This window comes from Manis pentadactyla, chromosome 7 (assembly GCF_030020395.1).
Source record: "Manis pentadactyla isolate mManPen7 chromosome 7, mManPen7.hap1, whole genome shotgun sequence".
Classification (NCBI taxonomy): domain Eukaryota; kingdom Metazoa; phylum Chordata; class Mammalia; order Pholidota; family Manidae; genus Manis; species Manis pentadactyla.
In genome coordinates, this window is record NC_080025.1 from 111,892,481 (window position 1) to 111,904,945 (window position 12,465).

Here is a 12,465-nt window from a genome sequence, read left to right on the forward strand (position 1 = left end):
ACATAAGGAATACCAATTATGACCACCCTCTCCTACAATAAAAAAAGTGACTTTTGAGCACAACTCTGAACTGTTTTTAATGCTTTTGGAACTCTCTTTTTCCATTCAGGAATAATCAACTACACATAACAGCTTGTGAAAATATCAAGCCATTTACTATCTTAGTGAAAAGAGGAAAGGTAGAAAGCCTATAAACTTCATTTCTGATCCATTTGAAAAAATTTTAATTTGGAGAGGACATGACTACATTTTTAAAGTCCTTACACACTAAAAATAAAATTCATTCTATACTTTCATATTTGACAAAGAAAATAATATCAAACAGCAGCCCACAGTTCCCTAAAGGAATGATATCAATTGGTACTTCTTAAAGAAATTCAGTGACCTACAATAATGCGAGTTCTTTATATATAATGTCTGTCAGTAAGGAATACAAAAATTTCAGATTCATTTCCGGGTGTGAACTCCAGAAAGCAACTGAAGAAATATATCAAAAGTAATTCCTTAGTTCTTACTTCACTTTGCATCTGTTGCTTATAACTATATCAGAAAAAGAAAATTTACACCAGGTATAGTTTGTTTGAACTACAATTATACAAATTAAATACAAGTTTAACCAAAATTTCCAGTAATGTCTAATCAGTCATCTAAGACACTAAAGGTCTCTGAAATTTCTTGCGTCAACTATGGTTTGCTGGGTTTGCATGTGCTTACACAGTTCATTTTTTAGTTACTTAATAGGAAGTGTGCAAAATCTGTCTTCAACTAAGATTGCAAAGGTCTTGAGAAATGGAAATGCTTGAATTTAAAGATTTATCCATTATTTGGGAACTCTCTTCTTCTACTTGCACTGTTTCTGAGTATGTCGATATGCCCAACACAGAGACCAGCTGAAAATTCAGGAACAGAAAACTCCAACTACATTATCTTAATAAATAACTCCACACATTAGATTATACAAAAATAAATAAATAAAAGTATATTTGGAACAATACCCTAAAAAATTTTTACTAGAACTTCACACTCAAATGTTTAAAAAATTCTGAGCATTTGATATGGCAGTATACATAAAGTCTAGAGAATGGTTGGTGAAGTATAGTATCAGAGACATAGTATGTCTAAGAACAAAGGAGGTTAGAAAATTACATATTTAGATTTTTATATGAATTACTTGTCTAATTACAAATATAAGTGAATTAAAGACAAATATAAATTGTAACCTAAACACATTCTTTGAGTTTCCTTCCTATGTTAATGACTATTCCTTTTCATGCCCCTGGCTCTACCCAGGGACCCAACTAGGGTTCAGGCCTAAGATCTCTTCTCTGTACTCATTGTCTAGATCAGAGTTTGACAAACTATTCCTGTTGACCAAGTGCAGTCTACCACCTATTTTTATAAATTGAGATTCCTCAGAACACAGCCATACATATTTGTCTAACTATTGTTACAATGTTTCATAATACAAAGGCACAATTTAATAAACTGCAACAAAGGCTACAGGATGTATCTGACCCTTTGTAGAAAAGGTTTGCCAATCCCTGACAACTCCCCAAATTTTGTCTTCAGTCTGAATCCAGACCTGCATTCCAACTCCTTAGGCCATATCCACTCTGGGTTTCTAATAGGCATGCAGATTTAACACATATGAAACTGAACATTTGATTTCCACTCACTCCCACCTTCTATACCTTTCATATCTCAGCACACACATTTCCATTCTTCATCCAACTGCATTAGCCAAAAACTTTGGAATCATCAAGTCCTTTCTATCACATTCCAGGTACCAACCATCAAAAAATTAGATCCTCAAAATATATCCAAAATCTGCCCACTTCTTACACATTCCAATGCTACCACTTTAACTCAAGTCACAACCATTTCTCACCTGGACTACTGTAGGAGTTTCCTTACTGGTTCCCTATTTCTTCTCAAAGCCCCTTAACATTCTATTTTCAAAGCACATCCAGAATGATCATGGAATTCACTGCTGAAAATACTCTAAATTAGTGACTCCTGTCAACGCTCTATCTTTGCCATAGTTGGGTTCCCTGGGAAGTGCTGAGATCTGTATGCATTTGGGAGAGTGCTCTCAGGAACAACATTTAGAAAGAAGTGGAGGAAGCAAAAGAGTGAGATGGAGAAGCTGAACTGCAATGCAGTTGTAATAGAGGCTTCAGCCAATGCCACACTAACCCTGAGTGAGAATGGACCTTCAGAATAATCCCAATTGAGGCAAAGGGCTGAGTCTCTGAGTCCATGCATTGATGCGTTATGAGACACAGAGTACCCAAACCCCGGCCACAAGAGGGGGCATAATCTTGGGTAAGACATGGGAAAATGTGCTGTAAGGGAATTAGAGAAATGCAAATTAAAACCACAATGAGACTCTACTTTACACACTGGAATAGCTAACATCAAAGGACAGAAAATAACAAACGTTAGCAAGGATGTGGAAAAACCAGAATCCTCATACATTGCTGATGTCGCTGTAAAATGGTACATACAACTGCCTTGGGAAAACAGCTTTGTAGATTCTTAAAAATTTGTAAATATAACATACAAACTAGCAATTCCTCATCTAGGAATCTACTCCTAGATGAATGAAAACATATTTACATAAACACTTGTAATAGAGTATTTGTAGCAGCATTATTCATAGTACCTAAAATTGCAAGCAACCCAAAGTTCATTAAATGGTGAATAGATTTTTTAAATAGAGTACATACATACAGAGAATACTAATCAACAATAAAAAGGAATGAAATACTGATACATACTACAACATCGATGAACCTCAAACATATTAAGCTCAGTGAAAGGGGCTGACACAAGAGGCCCTTTATTGTATGATTCCATTTAAATGAAATGTCCAGAAAGGGAAAATCTACAGAGACAGAAAATAAATTGTTGGTTGTGTGGGGCTGGGAATAGGAATGAGGAGTGACTGCAAAAATGCACCAGAAGTATTATGGAATGATGGAAATTTCTAAAATTGAATCATGGTCATGACTACTCATTTACAACCTGTAAATTCACCATGTATCATTCATTTCTACACTTGGCATAGGTGAATCTTCTGGGATGTAAATTATATATTAATAAAGATGTAAAAAGGAAAAGAATAAGAAAGATCATTGGCTGATCCTTGAATTATCTAAAGTAATAGTAATGATGATGATAGCTAATACTCAATGAGTTGCTAGGGGTCAAAAATTATTCTAAGAGCTTTACATGCATTAACTTATTTAATTTTCTCCATAATCTCATGAAACAGGACCTATTTCATCCCCATTTCAGAAATGAAATGACTGAGGCACAGGAAAATTAAATAACATGCTCAAGGGGCATAATCTTGGGTAAGACATGTGAAAATGTAATATAAGTAAATATACTAAGAACATATGAATTAGTTTATACTCATAAAAAGAAATCATTTCACTTTGAAATGTCAAGTAACAGCATTTTCCTGCACAACCAGCAAAACCAAAAGATATCATCATGTGTTGTATAAACCTGGTAAACATATTTAAGATGGTCTAATAACCATCTCTGCAACACATTATCTGTACTAGTTTGCAATACTTAAATTATCTCTACTAGCAAATGAAACTAGTCATACATATATACTCATTATAAGACAGTTTAATCAGTAACTGGTACATATTCACTGAGAGACTTGATTATTATAAACAAATACACATAATACCCATGATCTAGTCTACTGAATCAATATGTTCATGCAGCTACAAAAATATCACTATGGTATATGTAAACACAACTTTATTCTGCAAAGTCATGCATAAATACATACACATACACACACATATGCTGTATAAAAAATATTTTTCTAGTTCAACGCTGCAAAAGTGAAGGCATATCATTGCTCCTATAACTGAAAAGTACAATGGGACAAGATGAGATGACAGTGTGCTTTATCTTTTTCATATGAAAGTTTAATTACAAATTTCACATGGCAGTAAACAAATATGAATGGAAAACTTGGGGACACTAACTTTTGGTGTACCTTCCAACAAAACACTCTCAAACTTAGAGACAGCTCTAGATAGGAGAGCTGATAAATGAACTACACTGTATGTAATTAATACTTTTTTTTATATACTAAGTCACCTCATATAAATAATCAGCAAGCCTATATACTTGACAACAATGTATTTTAAGCATCTAATAAAACACAATACCCAGACTGTGGAAGGAAACAGGGTGTGTAACTAAAACCATATTTCACCTTCAATACCTTTGCAATCTAAGACTGAAAAACCCACATCAGCACTTTCTGTCTAAATGATGTATCGATAGAAAGCTAGAATAAAAATGGTGTTAAAAAATGTGCCATTTATAACTGGGAATAAATGTCTCTAAGTGCTGACAAGCTTATGTCAGTTAAATTGCTTTTATGTAGAAATATTTTTCCCTAAATGTTTCCTTAGTATTTTTATTAGGAAACTTAATAATTAATTTATGTTCCAAACTAATAATTACACAAGCTTTTAGGGTGCTTATTATACAAACTAGTAATGTGTATATTTAAGGCATTCATATAAAGTTGAAGAAACCATTCCGTAACAGAAAATTAATTCTGATCTTTAATTCTCTTAAAGCATAATATGTCTGCCTACAAAGCAATGCATCAATAGTAAATTTATAATTCAATATGGATATCAGCCCATAGCAAAAAAATTTGCAAAACTATATAACTAAGCACATTAAACAGTCCTCCTGGGTAACATATAACCATGAGTAACTGTCATAATTCAATACATACTACAGTAAGAACCATTACCACAGCATGTGTTCATTTTAAGTCCCAATTCATTTTTTTTAAAACCTGTAGATGTTAACATAATGAATGAAATCAGCTTGCACAAAAAAGAAATGACCTTAAAGGGTATATTAACCTCTGAGAAAAATGTATCATGTTTTCTTTAAGATGTTCGTATAACTTTAATTAAATCATCTTTTGGTCTCCATATAAAGCAATTCTTGAAATCCCAGATAATAAAAACATAGCATAGCATAAAGCTTGCTTCTATGAGTAACCAGATTCAATATTCAGGTTTAGAACAACTACATTTACTACAATGAACTTAAGTGGAAAAAATAACTATGCTCAACTGCTCCAGGACTGCCCTCCCTAGAAAAATTATATAAAGTATATAACTATATAAAGCCATTTCAGATATTGGACAAAGGGCAAGACAGGTCTGTGATTGTTAAGAGACAAAAAAATAAATCAGGTGCTCTTAAGACTTCCCATATTTCATTCTAGAGACAAAGTACAGATTGTGGTATGGGGATAGGGAACCCAATAGAGCCTCCTAGACTGAATAAATTGAGCTACAGGATGACTGAGGAAGCGGTGATGACCAGAAATTGTGGAACACAGTGCTACTGAAAAGTGAGCCATGCAGAGAAAAGGCTGCAGTAATCGGCACAGGAATTCCCTTAAGGCTTTAAATATCAATCTCTGCTGTATAAGTTGAAACCCCAAGAAGCCAAAAGAGGAACAACATAGGAAAGGGAAAGATCAATTTCAGAGAAATTGTAAAGTGAACAATTTCCAGAATGCAAAGACCTTGTTGAACACCCAGGGCATGCTGCAGAGACTCCAAAATGGCCATGCCTTACCATTGAGGCTAAACTAGCTACAGAGTAAATGCTACCCTAGATTATCCTGTAAAAGCACAAAAATGAGCATTGAAATGATCAGACTGATCTGCAATAATTAGACTGAATAGAAAAAAAAAAAAGGTCAAACACTATTTAAAGGAAACCATAAAATTTGGCTGATGTATGTAAAACATAATTAATGAACTAAAAACTAACCTATGAACTAGTTAATGTTCAATTATCCAGTTAAAAAAAAGAAAATGAAACAGGCAAAAATAAATAAATAAAGGCAGGAAAATGTTGCCTGTAATCAGGAAAAAAAAAATCAGTCAATAAAAAATATCTCTAACTAACAAGGTGAACAACATAAAAGAACTTTTAAAGAAGCTATTAAAATGGGCTTATTAAGAGTAAAGACTTAGTGGAAAACATGAACATAATAAGAAGACAAAGACAAGACACTGAAGAGAACCAAATTAAATTTCTAAAGGTAAAAATATATACATAATATTTTACATGAAAATTTCACTGGATTATTTGTCAAAATGGCCACACTGTCTAAAGCAATCTATAGATTCAATGCAATCTCCATCAAAATACTCACAGCGTTCTTCAACGAACTGGAACAAATAGTTCTAAAATTTATATGGAACCATAAAAGACCCCAAATAGCCAAAGCAATCCTGAGAAGGAAGAATAAAGCAGGGGGGAATATTCTCTCCAAATTCAACCTCTACTAGAAAGCCTCAGTAATCAAGACAATTTGGTACTGGCACAAGAACAGACCTGTAAGTTAATGGAACAGAATAGAGAGTCCAGCTATAAACCAACACATATATGGCCAATTAATATATGATAAAGGAGCCATGGATATACAATGGGGAAATGATAGCCTCTTCAACAACTGGTGTTGGCAAAACTGAACAGCAACATGTAAGAGAATGAAACTGGATTACTGTCTAACTCTATACACAAAAGTAAACTTGAAATGGATCAAAGACCTGAATGTAAGTCATGAAACCATAAAACTCTTAGAAGAAAACATAGGCAAAAATCTCTTGGATATAAACATGAGCAACTTTTTTATGAACATAGCTCCCTGGGCAAGCGAAGCAAAAGCAAAAATGAACAAGTAGAACTATATCAAACTAAAAAGCTTCTGTACAGCAAAGAACACCAACAGTAGAACTAAAAGGCATCCTACAGTATGAGAGAATATATTCATAAATGACATATATGATTAAGGAGTTGACATCCAAAATATATAAAGAGTTCACATACCTCAACAAACAAAAAGCAAATAATTCAATTAAAAAATGGGAAGAGGAGCTGAACAGACATTTCTCCAAAGAAGAAATTCAGATGGTAAACACGTACATGAAAAGATGCTCCACATCACTAATCATCAAGGAAATGCAAATTAAAACCACAATGAGATAACACCTCACACCAGTTAGGATGGCCAACATGCAAAAGACAAACAACAACAAATGTTGGCAAGGATGTAGGGAAAGGGGAACCCTCCTACACCGCTCGTGGGAATGGAAATTATTTCAACCATTGTGGAAAGCAGTATGGAGGTTCCTCAAAAAACTCAAAATAGAAATGCCATTTCACCCAGGAATTCCACCCTTAGGAATTTACCCTGAGAATGCAGGAGCCCAGTTTGACAAAGACATATGCACCGCTATGTTTATCACAGCACTATTTACAATAGCCAAGAAATGGAAGCAACCAAAGTGTCCATCAGTACATGAATGGATAAAAAAGATGTGGTACATATACCCAATGGAATATTATTCAGGCATAAGAAGAAAATATATCCTACATTTGCAACAACATGGATGGAGCTAGAGGGAATTATGCTCAGTGAAATAAGCCAGCCAGAGAAAGACAAGTATCAAATGAGTTCACTCATCTGTGGAGTATAAGAATAAAGCAAAAACTGAAAGAACAAAACAACAGCAGACTCACAGAACCCAAGAATAGACTAACACTTACCAAAGGGAAAGGGACTGGGGAGGATGGGTGGGAAGGGAGGGATAAGTGGAAATAGGGGCATTACGATTAGCACACATAATGTAGCAGGGGAGGGCATGGGGAAGGCAGTATAACAGAGAAGACAAGTAGTGATTCTATAGCATCTTACTATGCTGATGGACAGTGACTGTAATGGGGTATGTGCTGGGGACTTGATAATGGGGGAAGTCTAGTAACCATAATGTTGCTCATGTAACTGTATATTAATGATAACCAAAAACATTTCACTGGATTAAATTATCAGATTGTATACTGCAGAAAAAATTTATCAGTGAAACTGAAGACATAGCAATATGAACTATCTTATCCAAAGTACAAAGAGGAAAAAAAAGACAGAAAAATTAACATGTGGGACAATACTAAATAATCTAATATTTGTGTAATAAGAGTCCTAAAAGGAGAGGGAAAACTAGAGTGTCAAAAAAAAAGTGAAAAAACCATGCCCCAAATTTTTCTGAATAAAAACTATATACCTACAAATCCAAGTAGCTCAACAAGGCCCAGGAAGAATAATCATAAAGCAAAATGACAAGACATGTTATAAGAAATTTCTAAAAAAAACAATAATAAAATCTTAAAAGCAGCAGACAGGGGGAAAGGCACACGCAGGACCAAAGATAAGAATTGTACAGACACGTCATCAGGAGCTACACGAGCCAGAAGAAAATGGTATAACATTTTTAAGTGCTGAAAGGAAAGTGAAACTAAAATTCTATATCCAGTCCAAATATCTTTCAAAATAGAACACAAAATAAATGCAGGATACTTGTTGCCAGGACACCTGCATAATATGACATGATGAAGTTCTTCAAGTACAAGGAAAATAATACCAAGATGGAAACTTGCATCTATATAAATGCATAATGACTACTGGACAGAAATATATACAATAAACAGAAGGTTTTTTCTTAATTTTGAATCTCTTTTAAGATAATTGACAGCATATAGCAAAAATAATATTCTGTGTAACTTATAAATATTATAAGTAAAATGTATGACCACAATAACAAAAAAGATGGGAAGGGCAACTGGAAGTATGCAAGATGATTATATAATAAGTGAAATGAAATCAAATTATTTGAAGGCACACTGATGAGTTACTAATACATATTGTAAACTCTAGAGTAAACACTACAAAATAAAAGAGGCATAGCCAAAAGTGGAGATAGCACATAAAATATATTTCATTTTCAAAAAAGGCAGAAAAAGAAATAGAAACAAATAAACAAAAAGAATGAAGAAAAAACAGACAACAAGATAGCAGATTTAAACCCAACCATACAGACAATTACATCATTTGTAAATAACCTAACCAATCTCATTACCAGGGCTCCCAGAAAGAAATAAGCCATAATGCCCTTAAGACATTTATTGTATGCAATAAATAACTTCTCCTCTATGTACCTAGACTGGGATTTGCTTTGTCCTATCCCCAGGAAAATTGGGAAAACAATCATCCAAGCCCTTTTCTAGAGGGCTTAGTTATAGAAACCTAGCTGAGTGAGTCCAGTACATATCCAATTTAAACACATATATTGTCAGGTTGCAAATAAGGCAAGTGTATGCTACATAAATTAAATCCAAATTAAATATGAAGACACAGAGATGTTAAAAGTAAAATGATTTTAAAATATATATTAAGCAAACACATAAGAAAGATTGAGTAAGCTACACTAATATCAAAGTAGATTTCAGAATAAGAAATATTACCAAGGATAAAGGTCATTTTATTATGATAAAGGAGTCAATTCTTCAAGAATACATACCAATACTAAATATACATGTAACTAATAACAAAATTTCAGAACACATGAAGCAAAAATTAATAGAACTGAATGGAGAAATAGACAAACCTACAATAAAAGTTGAAATGTGAACACTCTTTTTTCAGTAATTAATAGAACAGAGACAAAAAAAGTCAGTAGGTATATATAATACTTCAGTAACACCATCAATATATTTGACCTAATTGAAGTTTCTGAAATGCTCCACCCAACAAGCACAGAATACACATAATTTTCTAGTACACCTGAAAAGTTAACCAAAGTAGACCAAATGCTGCGTCTTGAGAAAAAAAAAACCTCAATAAATGCAAAAGGAATGGAGTTATTCATAATACTTTCATTGACCACAAAGGAATTAAAATATAAATTGAAAAAGGGAAAAGCCCTAAAACATTTCAAACAAAATAGTTCTGAAGAACCAATGAAGAAAAGAAATCAGAAGAGAAAATTTAAAATATCTTGAAATGAATGAAAATGAAAACACAAAGTATCAAAATTTGTAGGAAAAACCTAAAGTAGTTCTCAGAGCAGTGCTTCACAAAATGTACTACACATTAGAATTCCCTAGAGTTTTCAAATATCCCATTGTGTTCTACATCAATTGAAATAATTAAATCAAAATGTCTGGGGTTGGACACACAGTTGTCAGTATTTTTTGAAGACTCCTAGATAATTTCAATTTGCAACAAAATCTGGAAGCCACTGTCAACTTAGAGGAAATCTTGAAGCTTTAAGAAGCATACATTTTTACCTCAATGAAGTAGAAAAAGCAAAGCAAATTAAAACCAAAGTACATAGAAAAGAGGAAATAATAAAAGTAAGAGTGAATAATCAAAGAAATCAAAACAAAGCAAAAACTACCTTTATGAAAATATTTTTTTTAATGATAAACTTCTAGCAAGAATGACCAAGGGAATAAAATAGAGAAGACATACATTATCAATAACAGAAATAAAAGAGAGGACATTCTGTAGACACTTCAGATCTTAAATGAGGAAATACGAAATTTTGAATACCAATACCCTTGTTAACTTCGGTTAAATGCATTAAACTGCATGAAAGATACAAATTACAAACTGGCTGGAAAAAAAAAAGCTAATCACCAATCTCGATAATTCAATTTATAACTAAAAGTCTTCTCACAAAGAAATTCCAGGGCTAGATGGCTTCACTGGTAAATTCTATCAAATATGTAATGAAGAAATGAGACAAATGGGGCCTCAGTCATACAACCCCAAAACACAGAATTATGCCAACAACCACATGAGCATGGAAGAGGACCCCATGAGATCACAGCCCAGCCAAGACTCTACTTTAGCCTATGAGATTCTGAACCAGAGTCTTGACCCACAAAAACTGAGATAATTAATTTAGGTTGTTTTAAGCCACTAATTTTGTGGTTATTTGTAATGTGGCAATAGAAAACTAAATACAGTTTATTATTACCCTCAAACTAACAAACCATCAAAGTCAAGAATTTACGCTAAAAGAAATCATTTGGGGTTATTGTTTATTCAGAAAAATGAACAATTTCATAGTCATAAAAACATAGATTATTTTACATGTAGCTGGCATTTGACTTTCTGAGAAGCCAAATTAAAACTAGCATATATGACGCAACCAAAGCCTATTAAAAAAAAAGCATGACCAATATAAAATGCGTGAACAAATCTATCAAGAGCAAGTTTTTAACATGATACTTGGGATTTTGCAAATTGTTACCAAAAGATAAATCATTTACAACAAACAAACATACAGAGAGGTTCTGACCACAAAAAAACTGCAGGGATAACAAAATTTTTTCAATCTGCAAATAAAATATGTTATGCATCCTAGATTTCTGAATAGAGATTTTATATAATTTTCAAAAACTGAGTCAATATTCATGCTTTTTTTATGTGCCAATCTCTAGAATAGAAAAGAGTGAGACTCAGACTACTGAAACAAGAGATAAAAACAGAAAGCCCTTACACCACGATGTACTACATCTTGTATCACAGAATTTAAAATTTAAACAAATTTTAAATTCTGGTTAGATGTATATTCAATGATATGGAAGAAAATATTGAAAAATTAAGATCTGAAAATTTTTATGACATTTCTCTTTATGACAGATAGGTAAAAATATATTTCATTTTCGTTTTCTTATCAAATTATAGTTAAAAAGATAATGATCTTAGTCATGGATATCCAGCTTTCTTTTCCTTCCAGCCTTATCATTCAATGATTCATCAAATTTACAGCATTTATACAGATTCTCTTACTAACATGAAAAAATACTTTAAACAGAAGTTCATATACAATGTTAGCAAAAAATGATTTAAAAATTAATGAATAGGAGTGGAATGAGAGGGAAAACGAAATACTGGTAATATTTCAGTAAGCTATATCTCAGGAGTATTGAGTAACTATTTACAGAAATGTTCATGATCAATCAAGGCTTAGAACTGGTTAAGAAAAATTACTGAAGGACACAGTTTCAACTGCATAATTTAAAAATTATTGTAATGGATGAATGTATTTAAAAAATGTGGAATATTCATTCAATGAAATATTAGTCAACCTTAAAAAGGAATGAAGTACTAATACATGCTAAAATGTAGATAAGCCTTGAAAACATGCTAAATGAAAGAAGTCAGAAACAAAAGGTCATGTGTTTTACTATTTCATTTATATGAAATATTCAGAGTAGGCAAATCCATTCTGGTATTGGGAACTGTTTTGGGGATGATACAAATGTCTTATAACTAAATGGAGGAGACATAACATTGTGTATGCTAATGAATTATATACTTTAAAATAATTTATATTGTATAAATTTTACCTCAACCTAAAAAACTTAATCTGGTCAGTCTAAATACTGATTGCAATTATTACATGTAGATGTACAGAGAACATCTCTTCCCAATTTCTGCCAACACTCAACTGTGCAAATAAAAATCACTAGCACATGAGCAGAAAATCATTATCCCATTAGCTATATATTGCAACCTTATACATGATGCTTAAA

The 12,465-nt window shown here is 32.7% G+C and overlaps 1 protein-coding gene across 12 annotated transcripts in view; it reads right to left on the minus strand.

Annotated features, from left to right (window-relative positions):
* The window catches only part of IMMP2L (inner mitochondrial membrane peptidase subunit 2), a 998,090-nt gene that overhangs the window by 840,178 nt on the left and 145,447 nt on the right, over positions 1-12,465 (minus strand). The window contains exon 5 of one of the 12 annotated variants that reach the window (XR_005027164.2): positions 2,197-2,345. The exons of 10 other annotated variants lie outside the window; for them this stretch is intronic. Coding sequence is in view for 1 of the 2 variants with exons in the window: in XM_057504674.1 (XP_057360657.1) it covers positions 2,273-2,345 (73 nt within the window). In the remaining variant the exon portion in view is untranslated. Of the gene's footprint in view, positions 1-2,148; positions 2,346-12,465 lie in introns of those variants that run through there. One more of the 12 variants, XM_057504674.1, reaches the window with a different exon arrangement.